The sequence below is a fragment of the Mauremys mutica genome, chromosome 3 (genome assembly GCF_020497125.1).
Source record: "Mauremys mutica isolate MM-2020 ecotype Southern chromosome 3, ASM2049712v1, whole genome shotgun sequence".
Lineage (NCBI taxonomy): Eukaryota > Metazoa > Chordata > Testudines > Geoemydidae > Mauremys > Mauremys mutica.
This window is the reverse complement of record NC_059074.1, coordinates 207,194,851-207,215,618: the sequence shown is the minus strand read 5'-3', so window position 1 is coordinate 207,215,618 and position 20,768 is coordinate 207,194,851. Positions and strand designations below refer to the sequence as shown.

General features: G+C 46.5%; 3 protein-coding genes across 5 annotated transcripts in view; 2 read left to right on the top strand and 1 right to left on the bottom strand.

Annotated features, from left to right (window-relative positions):
- LOC123367349 (two pore calcium channel protein 1-like) overlaps positions 1 to 10,701 on the bottom strand; it is a 30,904-nt gene extending 20,203 nt beyond the window's left edge. The window contains exons 1-3 of one of the 2 annotated variants that reach the window (XM_045011527.1): positions 10,581 to 10,701; positions 2,001 to 2,083; positions 914 to 1,028 (exon numbers count right to left, since the gene is read on the bottom strand). In XM_045011527.1, coding sequence (XP_044867462.1) covers positions 914 to 1,028; positions 2,001 to 2,083; positions 10,581 to 10,667 — 285 coding nt within the window. In that variant the 5' untranslated portion in view covers positions 10,668 to 10,701. Of the gene's footprint in view, positions 1 to 913; positions 1,029 to 2,000; positions 2,084 to 4,841; positions 4,979 to 10,580 lie in introns of those variants that run through there. The other variant, XM_045011528.1, reaches the window with a different exon arrangement.
- A 1,167-nt stretch (positions 10,702 to 11,868) lies between these two features.
- Positions 11,869 to 17,971, top strand: MTLN (mitoregulin). The gene is made up of 2 exons (XM_045011888.1): positions 11,869 to 12,199; positions 15,961 to 17,971. The coding sequence occupies exon 1, from the start codon at positions 11,892 to 11,894 to the stop codon at positions 12,072 to 12,074; it is 183 nt and encodes a 60-aa protein (XP_044867823.1). The 5' UTR covers positions 11,869 to 11,891; the 3' UTR covers positions 12,075 to 12,199; positions 15,961 to 17,971.
- Positions 17,972 to 19,398: 1,427 nt separating this feature from the next.
- Positions 19,399 to 20,768, top strand: part of NPHP1 (nephrocystin 1) — a 34,866-nt gene continuing 33,496 nt past the window's right edge. Inside the window, exons 1-2 of one of the 2 annotated variants that reach the window (XM_045011973.1) lie at positions 19,399 to 19,512; positions 20,529 to 20,602. In XM_045011973.1, coding sequence (XP_044867908.1) covers positions 19,399 to 19,512; positions 20,529 to 20,602 — 188 coding nt within the window. The remainder of the gene's footprint in view (positions 19,513 to 20,528; positions 20,603 to 20,768) is intronic. The other variant, XM_045011974.1, reaches the window with a different exon arrangement.

The following is a 20,768-nucleotide window of genomic DNA, read 5'->3' as shown; positions in this document are numbered from 1 at the left end:
TTACAAAAGGAGGCCCAGTATCATTATCCCCAGTTTACAGAGAGGGGAAGTGACTTTCTCCAAGTTGCCCAACAATGACCAAGCTGGGACAGATACCAGGTCTCTGAAGTCCCAGTCTAATTGCTCTATCCCTTAGGCCACACTGCCCTCCCTGATGTAATACACAAGAACCCCGAGCAGATAGCGCACCATTAAGATTATTATTTAGTGTTGACAAGCATCTCACAATGCAGCTCGAGACATAATCCCTGCCACAAGCCAACCTTGGACGTGACAGGACCGCAGAAAGGGCGTTAGGCCAGAATTAATAGAAGACTAGTTACTCAAAAACGGCTAGGCACACAGTGTGAGGGAAGACAGACATTTGTTTAAAATAAAGGAATAAAATAGTTAAGTGTCTTCACTGGCCAGTTTCTTGAAGAGTTTGCAGGATAAAGTGCATCTCCAGGAGGGAGAGGAATGAGGCGAGATTAGTGGCCTTGCAACCAGCTCAGGAAGATGTTCTGTGCATAGGGGGAAGCATGGCAGAAAGCAGAGAATACTGAAAGTGAGCCAACAATGTTTTGAACCTGGTGGTGGAGCGGAGGGGCACTCCATGGTACTGCTGATGGATGCACAGCACTCAGCACCATTAACAGGGCTTGCACACATTGATGAGAGAGCCATTCCTTGTTTGCACAGGATTATATTTGCTATGCTCCCATAGAGTTCTGAAGATTAGATTAATTCAGCAGTACCAGGGATCACTGATATTACTATAAAAACAAACAAACAAAAAATCCAGTAGCCTCCTCTACTGAATGCAAGCAGAGAAATACTCCTTTATACGACAAACTGGAGTATTATAGAAGACATGAACTTTCTCCATCCATCAACAGAACAAAGCTGTTGTTCCTTTTACCCAAATGCTTACCAAGAAAGGGAATGGGTACACAGCAGGATCTTCAAACACAGCAAGGAAAAGGTCTACAAAGATAAAGAAGTAGGTGGCTGCTTGCATAGTCCAATGGTTATAGAGATAGTAAAGTCTGGGGAGGCAAACCACAGAGATTAAGAGTTAAGGCACTAGTACATGTGCATTGATACAGCAAATTTACAGCGGGGAAAAGAATACAAGCCCTTCCAATCCAACAGAAGTAGGTTAGGACTTCCGACAGTACACAATGGTAGCCCGTGAACACCCAAAGCAGTGGTGGGCAACCAGCAGCCCTGGGCCACATGCGACCCACCACTGACCCAAAGACTACTGGGACACATACAATCTGCATGGAATCCTAGAATATCAGGGTAGGAAGAGACCTCAGGAGGTCATCTAGTCCCTCCCCCTGCTCAAAGCAGGACCAACCCCAACTAAATCATCCCAGCCAGGTCTTTGTCAAGCCAGGTCTTTAAAAACCTCTAAGGAGGGAGGTTCCACCACCTCCCTAGGGAACCCATTCCATCTTGCAAGGCCTCATTAAGTCACACAAAAAAAACCAGTTATTTGCTGAGATTTTGTAAGAATTGTCCCTGTAAAGCACTTTCCTGAGCGAGCTAGTTCATTTAGCCAAGTTCTTGTGTATATTGGAAACTTCCTAACTGTTCAGAGGACAGGTAAGACTCAGGACCTGTGTTCTTCAATTCAGTTTCAGAATAAAATGTTAAACACAAAAACTTGGTAAAGTTGCCTCTTCTTTATAACTAGCCCTTCCCCTTAAGCTATGTCACCACTGGAGCGGACAGCATCTCCTCAGCTCGGGAAAACAGATGCGCACTACCTGCATTCCAGCTAGCGTGCTAAAAATATCAGCATAGCCTACATTCTTTGCTACTAGATTAAGCATGTGCATAAACATTTGTGGAAGCCGAGCTTTAGTGAATAAATTAACTTGATTTAAATCCAAATTTTCTTTGTATCCAGCATCCCCCTCATCCCAATTAAGTGAAGATAGTTTCCCAGTTAAATATTTTAATTCTTCACACAGAATATTGTTGTACTGGATGTTAGAGTGTTTTCTTACCTGACTGCTTGCGGTGAGGTTTCAAATGGAATGTTTCTATTATATTGAGCATCATAAACATAAGCTGCTGCCAGGAGAAGGTCCTGTTGATGGGGGTGGGGAGAATGTGACACAGTTTAATTCAGTCAGAATTTGACACTCTTACATTTAAAGACACAATTCCAAAGAGACCTTCCAAGGAAGCAACTTTTTACCCTGAGACATTCAATTTAGATGAAGATTAATATAAGTGGTGCTCTGAACAACGGTGCTATAAAGAGACTTCATGACATGCAGATTCAGAAATATATTCTAATTTATAAAAGCACAGGCAAACATACAGCCTTCTCCTCACCCCTATTCATATTGGGTGACAAACCCAAAGTTCACTGCAGAACAAAAAAGTTGTATGATTATTTACTATACATTTAAAATTGCTAGAAATATACAACGCAAGGAGAGCTTTAGGTGAGGTCACCTGGTGGTTAGTAACTGTCTAATAACTTTAGGAGTACTTTGCCAGGGAAGTGCTGTGTGCAGAGGGCACTTTATTCTTCTCTCTCCATTGAGGAGATTAGCATATGTTTGTTTTTTCCTTCTCTTGTAGCCAACAGCGGAGGTGGAGTTCTCAAAGGGATGAGCTACCTAGGATTCCTGCCATTCTAGGATAGATTCCAAACACCTGAATTCTGTTTCCTGGAAACATGTGACTTATCACCCTACCCTCTCACTGCATTTGTACCATACACACACTATTTACAATACAGTACCCCTTTAGTTTCTGTCAATTGTGTCATTGCATGAATGACTCAGAACAGAGGGGCTGATTCGCTTATCATGCTTTTCTCAAAGAAAGAAGATTTCAGTGCAAGTATTTAACACACAGATGGAGTAGCTCCATACTGAGTTTGTTTAGCCAATGCTCAGCGGCGTTCTGGGTCACCTTTAAACAAGGAAGAGTCAGGTTGGCAGCTTGCACTTTGGCAGCTGAGCCAGGTAGTCATCTGCCTCGTTAATGTGGCATGGAAAAGCAATAACACAGGTTCTCTAGTTCAGAGGGCACGAGAGGAAGTTTTGGCTGTGTCTGCAAGTCTGTACTCTAACAGGACTTTACAGTACCCACAGTGTTCACTGTTGTTTAATGGCTTAACTATTAAAATGCCATTATTGAGGGTCTTTCTTCTCAAGAAACTGCTTAAAGGAACCTGTTGACATCTAGTGGCTCTCATGGGGAACTGCAGCAGTGCCAAAGGAAGCCTCTTTGCTCCCAGACACCTGCTCTTCGTTTCTATGCTCTTTAAACCCACCTGCTCTAGTGGTGTTTGTTTTTTTTCCCCAGAGGGAGTTTATAACATAGTTGACAACACACAGCTCATGTCCACACATAGATACATAAGTATGGTGAACAAATGGTTTCTAACCATGTCTCTGGACTGTATTTCAACTCTGTTCGTGACCAGGGCTGTAACATAACTCTTAGGCCATGAATTGGGTCTCAGCCTACTCCACTGAGTAGACAGGACCCCAAAATCAACATCTGTGCAGACAGCTTAGCCATTCCTCTGTCTCCCAGGTCATCCCTATGTAGGAAGCCATTCCAAAATACACTGTGCTGCGTGGAGAACACCCACACATCCACTGCTTCTTGCGCAGCAACTGAGGCAATATGCAATAGTTACACAGAATTTCCCAGCATGCATTGATACAAACACCACTGTACAGAGGGGAAGAAACAGACAAGCTAACACAGTTGTGTCAGAAAAAGCACTGCTGATGTGCTGAATTGTGTTGACTGTAGAGGTGTCAAACAACCTGCCTACACTACAGATCCATTTCTGTAGATTTCTGTAACATGGTTAAGATACCCGCTACCCTATGGGTACGTCTACACCACAATCATGGGCGTAACAGCGGCTCATGGAGACAGACCCAAGCTAACATTAGCTAGCTCAGGTTCTGGAGCAGAAAAGCTGCAGTGTCCGAGGCTTCAGCACAAGCTAGCTGCCTGCGTAATTACCAAGGGCCCCAGGTCTTGTACAGTGCACGCTGAGACCCATGCTATGGTGGCTTCACTGCTCTCAGTATCCAACTAAAGATTAAAACTGGTTTAGGTATATGGCTACACAAGCTGCAGTCACACCTCATAACTGCAGTGCAGACATTCCCTACGAAATAAAGCCCTGCTCTAGCCAGTTCAGGAGCCAAGCGCTGTAACCAGATGTCAGATAGTAAATGCAGTTAAAAGACCAAACATTTTGCCATATAGAAAGGGCCTTTGTCTTCTCCATCACCTTCCTGCGATCCCATGGGCAACTGATTTTTAAAATACACCAGCATCCCCACCCACTGACCGAGAGGTCTCCGTCCAATTTCTTAAACAGGGAATAAAGCTACAAGAGCAGCTGAAGCTGCTGAGGCCCCTCTCCCTCCTGACAGGCCATGGCTAGCCCTGCGCCCCTAGACTACCCGAGAGGGGGTCGAAGGGTAGAGAGAGGGCTTCCCCCTCTTGCCAAGAGCAGGCAGGGGAGCGTGGCCAGCGGACACACCCTGCAGGTGGCCCCTCGCCCGGAGGTTAGGGCAGACCCTTTGCAGGGGCGAAGGGCAGGCTGCCAGCTTTGTCCTGCAAAGGGGAAGGAGCAGGGGGGGTTTATAGCCAAAGAGCCCCTCCCTGCTGCCCAGCGTGCATGGGGGGTGCAGACCTGCCCATCCAGGCTCCGGGGAGGGAGCGGGCAGGCACCCGCCCAGGGACAGGCTTGCAAGGCAGCGGCCGGGGGGGACACGCGGAGCCCAGCCCCGGGGGGACCCTGCACCCCGCGAAAGGCCCCGGCACCCGGGCTGCCGCCGCCCGCCGAGCCCCGTTACCTCCTGCGCGAGCGGCGGGTCCCGGGCTGCGGCGGACATGGCCGGGCCGGCTCCGCTCAGGGCCCCGCTAGCTCCATCCCGGGCGAGCCCCGCCGCGAGCTTTAACCCCGCCCGCACGTGACTCCGGGCGGCGGAAACAGCTCCCAGCCCGCGGGCAGCCCGGCGGGGCACCGGGCTCGGGGGGGCCCGGCCGGGGACGGACAGACAGACTGGGGGGGAGGGGATGGCGGCCGGGGACAGACGGACATAAAGGGGGAGCCCGGCCGGGGATGGACGGACGGACAGACTGACTGGAGGGAGGGGATTCTGGCCAGGCACAGACTGTGGGGGAGGGGATGGCAGCCAGGGACACGGGGGAGAGCCCAGGGAGGAACTCAGCCAGGGCCAGACGGACAGACAAGGGCCGCTCAGAGGATTCAGGGGGCCTGGGGTCTTTGCCACCAAAGACCCGGCCCTTCGGTGGCGGGTCCCGGAGCGGAAGGACATCGCCCCACCCCCCGCTGCCGAATTGCCACCGAAGACCCGGAGCGGAAGAAGCTCCAGGGGCCTGGGCCCCGTGAGAGTGTTACGGGGCCCTCGGAGCGAGTGAAGGACCCCGCTCCAGGGGCCTGAAAAACTCTCATGGGGGCCCCTGCGGGGCCTGGGACCTGGGGCAAATTGCTCCTCTTACCTCCCCACCCGGGCGGCCCTGCCAGCAGCTGGGGTCTGCCAGGGCCGGATGGACAGACAGATGGGGGCAGCCATGGTCGGACAGGAGATCCCAGTCAGGGTCAGGACAGAGACAAAAAGGTGGGTTGAGGGGAAGAGGCGTCAAGGAACAGATGGACAGAGGGAGAAAAGCCAGAGATAGATGAGGAGGCTGAGGAAGAGGGGTACAGACAGATAGGATGAAGGAGGCTTATACTGACATGGACACAAGAAAGTGACATACCCTTACACACTGATCCACCTAATCACCTTGGACAACAGAGAAGAAACACACACACAGAGCAAACTCTCATACCCAGATAAGGACACACACACACATGGAACAAGCACTCACACATGACAAAACACACATGCAGTCCCTCTAACACACATTATTCTCTCGCTCCCGTCACAACACATACACAGAGTCAAACACTAAGGCAAGGCAACACACACTAATACAAGGAAACATTCTGTCATACGTGTTCAAACAATAGGCCCCATTATCAACTGCGCTGGAGCTGTGACTTTGTGGTGCTGGCTGACCCTTAAGCAGGAGCAGCTTCAGGGTTGTACAACTTCATCAAACTCACACACAAAACTTAAAAGGCAGCCTCAGCAATGTTAAGGCAGAAATGTAAACAATAATAATCCCTATCTCCTACATAGTGCTTTTCATCAGTAGATTTCAAAGCACTTTACATTTTACCAATGGAGAAGTTAAGGCACAGGGAGATGAAGTGACTTGCCCAAGACTGGTGGCAAAGTTGGGCTTAGGTCTCCTGAGTCACAGTCCAGCACTTTATCCACTAGACCCCACTGTCTAGGAATTTTTATGTAATGGGGAAAATAGGGGAAGTTGCTTGCAATTATGATCAATTAGCAGTTATGAAATGCAAACAGCGATAGGGAAGCTAAATGTATGACTGAAAAATCTATGTCCAGTAGAGTTAAGGACAATAAGAAGGAATATTAGAACATGTATCAGTGTGATGATCTGGGAAGTCTGTCTATCTATAAATTATTAATTCTGCTTGATACTATGAACTCGCTGTATGTATCTGTATTTTTGAAAAAAGGCGTCAGATGTGTAGAGCCCTGTAAATCTGCGGATATCCGCGGACCAATTTTGTATCCGAGCAGGGCTCTACAGGTGTGATCCTGGCAATTACAAGCCGGTACGTCTTCCTTCAGTACTAGGCAACTGATTTAAACTATAGTAGAGGATAGAATTGTCACATACATTGATGAACATGGTAAGTTGGGGAAGAGTCAACATAGCTTTTGTACGGAAATCATGCTTCACCTATTCTATTAGAATTCTTTGAGGATGACAACAAGCATGTGGACAAGGGTGATCCAGTGGATGTAGTGTACTTGGACTTTCAGAAAGCCTCTGACAAGCTCCCATACCAAAGGCTCTTTAGTAAAGTAAGCAGTCCTGGGATAAGAGGGAAGGCCCTCTCATGGATCAGTAACTGCTTCAAAGATAGGAAACAAAGGGTAGGAGTAAATGGTCAGTTTTCACAATGGAAAATGGTGACTAGCAGGATCCCTCAAGGATCTGTACTGGGATCTGTGCTGTTGAACATATTCATAAATGATCTAGAAAGGGGGTAAAAGTGAAGAGGTAAAGCTTGCAGGTAATACTAAATAACTCAAGATAGTTAACTTCAAAGCTGACTGAAAAGAGGTAAAAAAGGGATCTAACTATGCTGGGTGACTGGGCAATGAAATGGGAGATGAAATTCGGTGTTGATAATTGCAAAGTAATGCACATTGGAAAAAACAATTCCAAGTATACATACAAAATGATGAGGTCTAAATTAGCTGTTACCACTCAAGAAAAAGATCTTGGAATCATCATGGATAGTTCTTTGAAAACATCTGCTCAATGTGCAGCAGCAGTCAGAAAAGGTAACGGTGTGAGGAACCACAAGGAAAGGAATAGATAAGATAGAAAAAATCATAATGCCACTATATAAATGCTACAAGAAATAATCTGAGGTCTGGGAAATTTATTTTACAGTGACGGACTAAAAGAGCTCAATTTATTTAGTTTATCCAAGAGAATCTTAAGAAGTGATTCGATCATGATCTATTAGGCCCTTAATGGGAGCAGAAATTGGGTATCAAAGTACTCTTCAATCTAGAAGAAAAGGTATAATTAAGTCCCATGGCTGGAAGTTGAAGTGAGACAAATTCAGAGTAGAAACATGGTACAAAGATCTAACAGTGAGAGTAATTAAACCATTAGAACAACTCCCCAAGGGATATGGTGGATTCTCAATCCCTTGGAGTCCTCAAATCAACACTGGATATCTTTCTAAAAGACAGGCTATAGCTCAAACAGAAATTATGGGCTTGATGCAGGAACTACTGGCTGAAACTCTGTGGGCTGTATTATGCAAACAGACTGAATTATCATACTTTGTGCCTTCTGGCCTTAATCTAGAAACCTATGAAACTTCCCGCATGCATGGACTGTGTGATGGTCAGATGTGCTGATCTTTTGATATGAGGAGAGTGCATCAGGTCACCATTAAGGTTTTGCATTTAGACTGCAAGCTTGATGAAGTCTGGGTATGTATTGCTTTTCAGTATCTGTTGGAGATGGAAGTGACAACCTTATATTGGAGTGTATTTTCAATAGTGTTGTAGGTGATGTGAAGGTGGCAAGGAATGCAGGTCAATTTCTCCTAGGTATATCTCACCAAATCAATTCCCTGGCATTGCAGTGGCTTGGGCACTGGTGCGCCTCAGTCCCACCTATTCTCTGCATGTGGCACATAGTCGTTTAGTCTCTGGATGGCTGTAATACTTCTGTCTAATCCAGGTTATTGTGCTCACTGTATGGGTAACTGGGTGGGGTTTAGTGACCTGTGATGTGCAGGAGGTCAGGCAAGATGATCTGTGGTCCCTTCTGGCTTTAAACTCCGACTCTGTGATTAACTTTAAAAGCATGAAAATCAGAAGTTTTGGGTCAGTGGAGTCTGTCCTGATGAAACCTTAATTGTCACCTAAATTGTTGGTGTTATTTATATTGACTCCACCAAATCCAGAGGAAATGCATGCGTGGATTTGCTGTCTTGGGTTTGTGGTAAATCTGGATCACATTCAGGCTTAATCAGTTCCTGCTCTCAGTTCTCCCTTCCTCTGCAGAAGGCCCCTCTGCTAAGTGTGGTGTCAGCAGAAAGGAAAAGGAAGCTCAGCTTGCAGTCAGAGGTTTCCCTCCCTCCTGTTTCTATGTCATTGTTTGGTATTTCCATAAGCAGTCTATGCCTTTGGTCTGCTGAGAAAGCATTTATCTATGCAGGGACAGAGATAATACAGGGTCGGATATGTAGTAAATGCAAAATGAAATTAGACACTTTTTAGATAACTGAATTGAGTGAATTGCTCATTATGCCGCTTTTGACAATACTTATCTAGGAGATGTGCCCAAGCCGCCAAGTTTGAAAACAAATCTGAACTTCCCCAGAGTCTGGGAGTGTCTGGATTCAGCAGTCTGGAGAGGTCTGGTATTGGAGAGGTGGCAGACTCTCTATACTTAAGGTTGTAGCCGGCTTCCATTATCAAACCCATTTTTTGATCTCCAACAACTTTGGTTCAGAAGATTTGGCCTGAAAATTGTCAAATTTACTCTGAAAGTATATAAAGAATACTTCCATGTTATCAATCTGAGTTACAGGTCACAAAATTTTCTTAGTTTGAAATTCTGGCTTGTTTTTGATCCCTGAAGCTCAAAAGCACCTTGTTATAATCCCTGCTACTATCTCTTCAGTTTCTCCTTACAGTTAAATCTCCTTGAAAACTCAGGCACGGGGTGTCTGAAGAAAGTGAAGCAACGCTGTTAAATATTTTTGTTGTCTAGTTTTAGGCCCAATCCGGCCCCCATGGATGTCAGTGTGTGTTTCTGTGACACTGTATAGGGGTGTGAGAGCATATTGCGCAATTGCAACTCAGAAAGAACAGAAGGCTATTTCTATAGCTATTGGCTGATTCCTGTTCACCATAGTGGAAATTCCAAGTGTCAAACAGCTAGAGGATCAGACCCTTACCTTGCGCAGAGGGTGATTACTTGAGTTGGAATTTGGCCAGGACATCCATTCCAAATTAACATTCTTAATCTTGCAAAAAGTGATGTGGGGTTATTTCTAGTGGTTTACTTCTTTAAATTGGTAATAGCTTTCTTATTATGCTACTCTTGCACTCTCTCCTGAGCTACCTTATTTTGTCCTCACTGGCCAGCTTGCTATTCTCTGCTCCTTTTAGAGTTGGCTTGTTCAATAGATTTCAAGGCCAGAAGGGACCTTTGTGATCATCTAGTCTGACCTCCTGTAAAACACTGGCAATAGAACTCCCCCAACATAATTCCTTTTGAACTAGAGCATATCTTTCAGAGAAACATCCAATTTGGATTTAAAAATTACCAGTGATGGAGAATCCACCATGACCCTTGGTAAATTATTCCAATGGATAATTAGCCTTATTGCTATTCCTGTGCAATCTCTTTTGGGATGAGCCCCCAGTTCCTGTACACTCTGTTCCATGTGACAGGAACTGACTTAATTTACATGTTTGGGGAGCTGTGGACTTAATGCTTAGCCCTAGGCAGAGAGGCCCAAGGCCTCGTGGTGAAGGCACTGGACTGGGTCTCAGGAAATCAGAACTTTATTACTAGCTCTGCCACAGACTCCCTGTGTGACCTTAGGCAAGTCACTTTGCTTTCTTTCTGCCTCAGTTTCACCATCTGTAAAAGGGGTTAATAGCACAGTCCTGCCCTGACAAGAGTTAAGTTAATTCATGTGTATGATGTGCTCAAATATTAGAGCTAGGGTGCTGATACCGGTGATGTGTGAAAGTAGGTATTGCAGGAGAACCTGACAGTGCAGTGTACCCCCATATATTATATTGCTGCAGCACCCAACATGTGCTATATGCTATACAAACACATAGTCCCTGCCACAAAGGTTTAAATTCTAAATAGACAAGGCGAATGACCAGCCAATGAAAAAACGTTAAGAACACAGCACCACCACCTTCCTTCACCTCTGTCCAGATGCACCAGCTAATCTGCTCTGCCCTTTCTGATCCAGAGTGAGAGTGCCCTCCTTCTGTCTGTTCACCCCGTGGCATAGATTCAGGAACAATCTAAAAGCCTGAGGGAAGGAAACACAAAAAAACTAAGAGCCAGAGAACTCCCACATTATGGAAAGTGACCAACAGTGGGAAAAGTGACTGATAGTGTGTGGAGGGGCTTTCTGGCCGTGCGGGCAGAACCCTACATAGTTTCACCCGTCCCCAGCAGACTCTGGAAGCTTGTAGTCTGGGTTTAAATTGATTAAATGTGTGAGTAATAGTAGGCCCATGTCTGAAAGGAAGGTCACATCCATTTAATCAAGTACAGATAAGAAAATGTGCTTTGGGCCATGCCCCAGCTTCTCTGAGCGTCCTTGGATCCAACAGCAGCCTTGAATCTAACAAGAATCTTACATTGTGAAACTGTCATGTCAAAAATGATAGCTGCATCCTATCAATCCAAGGTGTTGACAGAATCCTCTGCAGACATTAAAACAGATTACCTGCTCATGCTACTCCATTACACTCATTGGAGTTATGCCAATGGAGAATCTGGCTCACCACGTTTCTTAGGTGGACCAAGCAACAGCCAGCTAGAAAGCAATTGCCTTCACCTTGCATGTGCTATCTAAAGGAAAAAGGACACCTGACCCAATGAAGGAATGCTCACCTCTGAAGTAATCCGGATTTATTTATGTGTTAAATGGGTGGTGCTAATGGACCAAGAATCATTGGTCTGCATTTTGGGTTTGAAAACAGGGATGAAATAAAAATTTTGTTTTACAAAATTTATCTTTCTAGCTCCCATGTCTGAAAATGTGACTCCGGTGTAACTCATGCAGTGGTGTCTGCCTGAATTTGCAGAGAGCCTGATACACTAGCACTAAGAGCTGTAACTTGTTCCATTGCTCTGCTTGCCAAAGCAGTTGCTCCCAAGGCTGGGAAGCAAGACATTTAAGACAATCCCTTCAGCCCAGATGTTAAAGTCCCCTCCCCACCCCACCCGCCCAAAAGGGCATCCTCTCCCAAACAGCAAAAGCCCCCGCGGCCAGAGCTCCCCCCCTCAGGAGCCACCTCAGCCAGAGCTGGGCCTGGCTGCACAGGACCGCCGGGGCGCATCGTGTGCACGAGCCGCTCCCGCCACGTGGCGGCGCGCGGGACTCGAGGCCAGCCGCGGGGCGGGGCCCGACAGGCAGGCGCGTGCCGACGCCTCGGGGAGGCGCGGAGCGCGCGCCGTGGCAGTTTGGGCGTGCGGGGCCGCCGTAGCGCGGCCGGCGGAGCATGGCGCTGGGCTCGGAGGCGCTGCGGGAGCGGCCGGTGCAGCTGGCGCTGGTGCTGGCCTTCGCCTCGGGCGTGCTGGTGGGCTGGCAGGCCCAGCGCATGCGCAGGCGCTTCCTGGCCTGGAGGAAGCGGCGGCTGCAGGGGCTGCTGGAGGCCACGCAGAAGAAGCTGGACGTGGCCTGAGCGGGCTGCGGCGGGGCCGTGACCTTGGGCGGCCCCGTCCCGGGCGGAGCGGCGCCCTGGGTCCCGGCCACGCCCCGGGTGCGATCGGCCCCGCTGGGCCTCACCCGTGTCAGGGCCCGAGCCAGGTGTGTGTGAACGCGGTAGGACTGCAGCTCTCTCTGGTGTAGAGGCGGCCAGCCTCTGCGGGGTGGCGTAACACTCCGTGTATCGCAGTGGCTCTCAAACTTCTGCACTGGTGACCCCTTTCAGAGAGCAAGCCTCTGAGTGCAACCCCCCCCCCCACCCTTATAAATTAAAAACACCTTTTTATATATTTGCCTCCAGCATTCATAATGGTGTTAAAATAGGATTTGGGGTGGAGGCTGACAGCTCACGGCCCCCTCCTGTAATAACCTCGCAAGCCCCTTGGGGGTCCCGACCCCATTTTGAGAACCCCTGGTGTAAAGCAAAGTGAAGCGCTTGTGTAAGTGTGCGCAGATCGGGGCCTGAGGGTACGTCTGCATGGCAAAAAACGATACCCACAGCAGTGAGTCTCGGCTGTGGAATCCACTCATTGGGGCTTGGATCAGGCTAAAAGTAACAGTGTAGACGTTCCTGCTCCAGCTTGGAGACTTAACCCCCTCTGGGTTTCCTAGCCCAGGCTCCAGCCTGAGCTGAATGCCTACACTGTTGTTTGTAGCCCTGTAGCATGATCCCAAATCAAGTGCCCTGGGTGCTGAGCCTCGCTGTTACATGGTTTTCTTTGCAGTGTAGATGTGTCCTGAATTTCTGTTGGTCCCTCAACATCAAAGCCCCCCTCCTTCTGGAGCCAGTTTCCTTGAGACAGTCATCTTGTTCTCATTCCCTAATACTAGGGAATAATTTACTATCTGTAAACACTGACAATTTGCCATATAAATATTTTGTTTTTAAATGTGTAGGATTTTTTCTTGAGTAAGGGGCTTATCACAATTATTAGCCACTCTAAGACCTAGCAAACTTGTATGGGTATTGGGGTGAAGGCATTGCTTTTAGCTGCCTCTTTCTGGTAACAGGCTTACAACAAAATACAGTAGAACCTCAGCGTTACAAAAACCTTGGGAATGGAGGCTGTAACTCTGAAATGTTCATAACTCTGAACAAAACATTATGGTTGTTCTTTTAAAAGTTTACAACTGAACATTCAGCTTTGAAACTACAATGCAGAAGAAAAATGCTGCTTTTAGCCATCTTAATTTAAATGAAACAAGCACAGAAAGTTTCCTAACCTTGTCAAATCTTTAACAACTTTCCCTTTTGTTAATTATGTTTAACACAGTACTGTACTGAATTTGCTTTTTTTGTGTGTCTCTGCTGTTGCCTGATTCCATATTTCCGTTTCTAAATGAGGTGTGTGGTTGACCCGTTAGTTTGTAACTCTGAGGTTCTACTGTACATAGACTTAGGTGGCTAAGCCAGGCTATTATTAGACAGAAGGAAAAAGAGAGGAATAGGAAAGAGATGAAATAAGGTGGGGAAGGAAAAGGACATGTGGGAGGGGAAACAGTCTTCCAGGTGATGTTTTGGGATTTAGCCATAGCCAGTGCAGGAGGCAATGCCATCTCAGTCCCACTTTCTGTCCCAGCCTGATCAGGACAGATCTCAGGATCAGGATGATGAAGGCCTCAACGGTGTTACAGTAGATCCCGGGAGATGGTGGGAGTGGCAGCCATCATGGTAAATCTTGTGGCAGTGGTTGTTGGCAGACAGCTGCTACTTTGGTGAGGAAATCAAGAAGCTTTTTTTTTTTTAATAAATATAGCCTTAATAGCCCATTACCTCATTGTTTTGTTCACCAGTTAGGTTTAATTTCTGATACATTAATTTTCGTCTATTGATTTCTGGTTCCACACTGTGTTCGTTTACCAGGAATGATCTTAACACAGTCCTTGAATTATATTAGTAAGCTTTGTTTGGATTAATTCAGTTGTCTCCTTTTTGCATCTTTTCCCATCAATATTTGTGGTTAAAGGTTATAGTGAAAGTTCGTAAGATCTCACAGACTTCTCACAGTTGAGCTAACAATACAGGTAGGCCCAGTTATCACAAGAACTGAGACTTATCTGTCACATGCAGTTCCTTATTCAAGCCCTATTTACAATATGGAAGTGGAAGGGAGAAATGTGAGAACAACAACGTTTTGGCCTAGGTAGGGAATGGCATGTTCCTGCTCCTTCACAACAGTCTAACAGTTGCAGGGATGTATTTCTTGGGGTGACCGGAGACACCTTTTGTCATGTACAGTCAATTAAAAATCCAGTTTCTTATTTAAGCCATAAGTACACTATGGAAGTGGAGTGAGGGCATGATGTCTCAGAGCATACTGCACAGGAACTAAGCATCAGGTTGATGAGTGGCATGTCCCAACTACTTCAGAACAGTCTAATGGCAGCAGGGATGAATCATGTGGGGTGATTTGAGACTAATTTTGTCACGTACAGCCAGTCAAAACCCAGTGCCTTAATTATTTAATTCATTAATAATGAAGTAATTAGGAATTTTTTATCACACCCAGTCATGCTAATTTGATGAAAAACATATCAATGTAAGATTACATTTTTAGAAATGTCAAGTAATTTTGACCTTTGAATAAGGAACCACATAACCATTTGGTAAGGAACTGGTACCAAGTAAAAGGAACCAGGAATAAAGAATCAACTTCTGCCTCCTCGGGGGAAGAAGGATTGTGTCCCTCCAACCTTACACAGCTCCCATATATAAAACTTGTTTTATTTGATCTTTGCGTAGGGGAGGGCATTGTGGGTTTTTGTTTTGTATTACTGAATACAGAGAAGACTATTGCATCTCACTTCAGATACTGTTTAGTTCAGGCTAGTTTTCTATTGGGAGCCTGGTTTTAAAAATAGATACATCTACCTCTCCCGCTCCCCAAAAAAACTTAAACCAGTATTTGAAACGTTTGCATGTGTGGAACTCTGATAGGGGATACACTGTTTTTGGGGCGGGGGGGTGCAGAGAGGGTGGAAAGGGGAGGGTTGGTATTTGGACAAAGATGTCCCTGAGATGTGACCATTTGAAAACTCAAAGCTGCTTCTGTCAGCAAGGGTTTGAAATGCAACAGAGCTCCCATTTTCAAGTTTCCATGTAGCCTGACATGGGAATGCACTGCTGGCACTCATGTACATCTTTGACTCTCCTCTGCTTCAAAATGTAGTGAAATTATCTCAGTCAGGTATTAAATGTAAATAGATCATATATTTGACTATTGCAACATAGTTTATTACAGAACACACTAAATTCCTGACAATCAAGGTTGCTTTATTGTAGTCCCTAAATCTAAATGACAATCTGGAAATACTCAAAGTGCTAACAGCATCGAGACCTACTATTTAACTACCATATACTAAACTTGATTTTCACAAACTTGTCTCTTAATAACTGAAATATTATAATGGTGCTGTAAATAGATTGATTTACCTTTGCTCTCGCATAAATGTTGGTTTTTGGTTGTGAGCAGATGTAGCACTGAGGAGATGTAGCTGTTAGGGACTATAGGCTTGTATTGGTACATATCTGGAAACATTTTTGTTCGCACCAAAAATGTCCAATAATGGAATTTTTTTGCTAATGAAATTTTGAGGGAACGCCAATGATTTTGGGTAAATTTTAATGAAGTCTTTCTACCTTCATATTTTTGACATCATATATTGGTTTTGTCCCTTTCCCTTTGGTTACTCAATGTTCTGTCTGCCCCTTTTTAATATCTCTCTTACTTCTGATTTTCTTCTTTTATTTTTAATACATTATAATCTGACTGAACCTTGTTTTGACCACCTTTGCAATTTAAATTAAAAAAAACCAACATGAAATTATGTGCAATTTGTAATTTTTTACTTTCTTTTAACAGCCTTATACAGATGAAAGCTGACAACTGAATGAAAATAAATGGACTCCTGCTGCATTTGTATCTAAACACAGTTTAAAAGATGGACTTTAAAAACAAATGTTTTGAAAAGCAACCATATTCTAAAAAAGAAGGCATCTGTGGTATCATACAATCTCATTTGCCCAAACTGACATCAGTAAAAATTATCTTCACATGTATCAGAATAACCTATCCTCCAAAATGTTATGGGGTGAACTTAATTAATTCATATGTATTATGACTGTGCAAACCTGTCACATTATGTTTTTAAGGGATGTTTGTGTCTGTTTTGCTTTGTGATTCTTAAGGCTCGTCCGGAGCTACATTTGACCCCTTACATTGTAATAAATTAAACTAAAAATTATATAATTTAATTACTTACTAGTAATTTGTAATAAAGTATCTGTTAAGTGGGGAGTGAAAACATGTAAAGATTCTGACCTTAAACATTTTAGAACTTTGAAAGTATACAACCCAAAAGGGTCGGTCAAAAAGATTAAGGCAAAAGCATACTAGTGTACACTGATAAGATAAATTCGTATATTAAATCAATAATGCTGGGGTTCTTGTCAGAATTCTCTATTTTTGCTGAATTTCAATGTCTAGGTCTCTTACCAACTCCATAACTAAGAATACATCAGCCCTTTCTACGCCACGGCATCACTTCCAGCAAAGATGCTGGACATCATGAATTAAAATCCTTGGGACTTCCTTTTTCATTAATTTTGCTGGGCCTCATGCTACATATATGTCAGCCATCCCTATCTTGCTGTTACTTCCATGCATACGTGCACAGCTTTCCCCTCCAAAAATAAATCTCCTAATCAACACATATTTAAAGTGTTTCTATCTTGTTCTCCTTTTATGTTATAGGCAGATGCCAACCCCACATTGTGCCAAAATAGTTAAAAGCTATGTAGGTTCAGAATTCATTCCCTGCCCTTAGCTTTGACTTTATTAAAAAGCTAATGCAAAAAGAGGAAAAAGCCCAAACAGATTCTGCCCATGCCTTCTTCCCAGGCTTGGCGAGGCTTAGACCATTGATTCCCAAACTGTTTACTAAGGTGACCCACCGGCTGCATTTTGTCTTCTTTTTTGCAACCCACCCTTACATATATGCACCCTCTGTCCTTGCACTGCAATGTGAATCCCGGCCCAGTGCAGAGGGGAAGCCGGGGCAAGGGGGGTTGGAGAGCGGCTCTAGTTCTGCGGCACTAGGCTTAGCTCTAGCTCTAGCTCTCTGCTCCAGGTGTTACAACCTGGTACACAGCGTGTCAGCACCACTCAGGTTTGGAGGGCTGCCAGTGGCTCTGCGACCCCATGTGTCTGGTTGCAATCCCCAGACTGGGGAGCCAGGCCCAGCCGCCCAGGACAGAAGCCACCACTGTGGGATGAGTGTGGGACAGCCTCACTCTCCAGTCCCCTCCTCTCTGCACCTGGCTGGTAAAGTGTATGTTTGCCTAGTTCAAGGCCCAGTGATGAGTAAACCTGGTCCTGGACACAGTGATCCATATAGAATCTTCCTGAGACCCACCATTTGGGAAACACTGGCTTAGATTCCCCTGATCAGGGGGCCACTCTCACTTCACTTATACCCAGAATTAGTCACAATGAATAAAAAGGTTTTTAACTAACATCTTCTGTCAGAGTTCCCATGCCTTCTAACATAGGGGGTCAACGAACCCAGCTGCTGTGTAACAATGCCATTCAGAATCTTGAAATATTGACTTACCCAAGTTGGAAATCTTGTGTCCTTATAGCTGAGATGTAGCTTGGTTACAGAAGTTTTTTGTGTAATGCTGTATCAGTCTGATTTAGTGGTGATATGGCATACACTTGTGGGCATCCTGTGCAAAATGGAGCTGAGGTCAGGTATTTTAATGTCATTCATTGCAAGACATGGTTCAGGTGCTAGCTCAAACTTTGCACTTACTGACATGTTAAAATATAATTGTACTTATATTTAGTAATAAAAAAATCCTGGGTGCTTTAATTTTTTTTGCAATGGATTATTTATGTTTTTAATGTGTACGTAGTATTTTTTTTTCTGGAAAAGGTGAAAAGGTAGATGGTAGACATGACAATTTGGGATTTCTATATAGTGCCTTGAATAATTCTTTGGATATATCAACATAGTTTTTTCTAAAGCTGATGTTGCATACATCAGTGTAACTAATCATTTTAATATGATTACAAATGATTTTTTTCCTCACGCCTTGTCAATAACCCTAAAAGTGTTTTGAAAAAATCATTAAAATAAAGAAAAACAGTAAACCCTCATGTGGAAAGTGCATGTGATTGTTTTGATATCAAGTACATGCTGTAACTTGATAACACTTAATTCTATGTAGATCTCTGCTGCATATCCTTATCTAATACTTTGGAAACAAACAGCAAATACTGAAGTGCATGAGCTGTTTAAAGAGTTCAGAGGGACGCCATGTTCAGAGCAATCACCTGCTAGGAAAAAAATTCCTCTGAATATGTCAAATTAATGTGAAAAGGCTACGGAGAAAATTAAATTGCTTCTTCCGTGGCTCAGTGGGTGTGAGAGAAGAATTCCAACAGGTGCATGGCTAGAATTTCTGCCTGCAACACAGCTGTGCTATGCAGACTGAAGTCTCATTTTGTAGTATGGTGGGTCCATGAGTGGAACTCTTAAGTGCTATGGTATGGCAATAACAACAAAGAAGTTTGGCAGAATTTAATTTTTATTTTGTATAATTTTTGGGGATAACATAGATGTTTATTTCTGAGCATGTTTGCAAATGTACAGCTATTTAAATTGTCTCAGTTGTGGCAATCATTACTCACTGAATGTCTCTAATATCAGAGGGGTAGCCGTGTTAGTCTGGATCTGTAAAAGCAGCAGCGTCCTGTGGCACCTTATAGACTAACAGATGTATTGGAGCATGAGCTTTTGTGGGTGAATACCCACTTCGTCGGATGCGTGTACATGTACATCAGATGAAGTGGGCATTCACCCACGAAAGCTCATGCTCGTTTGAATATCTCTAGACATTCTCAAGCAGCATTTTTCTTTGCCTCCCTTTACCTTTCAGTCATCAATGGGGGGATATATATATATATATATATATATGTGTGTGTGTGTGTGTGTGCGCGTGTGCACCCACAGCCGCCTAGGAGGTGAAATCAGGAGCACCCACTGGTTACAAACTTACAGCCCCAATCCCTCCAGCTAACCTAGCCACACAACGTGGAGAGCTAGGCCCGCGCAGACTACAGCTCCCAGCATGCACTGGTGCGGGGGAGGGGGACTTTCGGGCCCCAGTGCATTCTGGGGCGTGTAGTCTTTGCCGGTGATTCAGGAATGAGGAGAAGCATGCCAGCCCCATTGCATGCTGGGACGTGTAGTTCGCCCCTGTCTCCACCGCCCTCTGATGTTCGGGACGCGCGGCGATGACGACAATTCTTAGCGCCCAAGCGTTCGTCTCCTTAGCGACGATGTCCGCGCGGAGGGGTCGGAGCCCGCTGCAGGGGGCTCAACGGCGGGGCCGCGAGCTGCGGCAGCAGGTACCGCCCGTCCCGCGCACCCCCGCCCCGAAGCTACAGCGCGGGGAGCGGCGCCCCCTGTCCGTGCGGCGGGGGGAATCCACTCTGGGCAGGGGGAGCGGCGCCCCCTGCTGGCGCGGTGGGGGCGGGAGGGAATCCAGTCTGGGTAGGGGGAGCGGAGCCCCCTACTGGCGGGGCATGGAGGGTTCCACTCTGGGCAGGGGGAGCGGCGCCCCCTGCTGGTGGGGTTGGGGGGATCCAATCGGGGGCGCAGCTCCCTCTGCCGGCGGGGCGTGGGGGCTCCAGTCTGGGCAGGGGGAGCGGCGCCCCCTGCTGGTGGGGTTGGGGGATCCAATCGGGGGGGGCAGCTCCCTCTGCCGGCAGGGCGTGGGGGCTCCAGTCTGGGCAGGGGGAGCGGCGCCCCCTGCTGGCAGGGTGGGGGATCTAGTCTGGGCAAGAGGGGCAGTGCTCCCTGCTGGAGAGGTGGCTGGGGGGATCCAGTCTGGGCAGGGGGAGCGGCGCCCCCTGCCGGCGGGGCGTGGGGGCTCCAGTCTGGGCAGGGGGAGCGGCGCCCCCTGTTGGCGGGGTGTGGGGGCTCCAGTCTGGGCAGGGGGAGCGGCGCCCCCTGCCGGCGGGGTGTGGGGGATATAGTCTGGGCAGGAGGGGCAGTGCTCCCGGCTGGAGAGGTGGCTGGGGGGATCCAGTCTGGGCAGGGGGAGCGGTGCCCCCTGTTGGCGGGGCGTGGGGGCTCCAGTCTGGGCAGGGGGAGCGGCGCCCCCTGTTGGCGGGGCGTGGGGGATATAGTCTGGGCAGGAGGGGCAGTGCTCCCGGCTGGAGAGGTGGCTGGGGGGATCCAGTCTGGGGAGGGGGAGCGGTGCCCCCTCCTGGTGAGGTTGGTGGGATCCAGTCTGGGTAGAGTAAGTGGTGCCCCCGATGTTGTGGGTGGGGGTTGGGAACAACTGTTCTTTGATATCCGAGCCACTGAGCCTGTCTGCCCAGTGCTGTGCGCCTCTGAATGCTGGACTCTTACCATGCAGGTGGATGCATTGCTTGCTGACAGCAAGGAGAGGGGGCCCCTAGACCCTGCGAAAAGAAAGTACCTTTTTCAGAGGTAATTAACCCTAACGGTACATACTGCATAGAGGTGAAGCACACTGCTATATCTGAAATCTAGGCTGAGGGGGTAACATTTGTGTGATGCACTATTAGCTATCTCATGGCTAATCAGTTTATCACTGAGAGATAACTGCAGCTGGTTTTGATAGAAATTTTCCTAA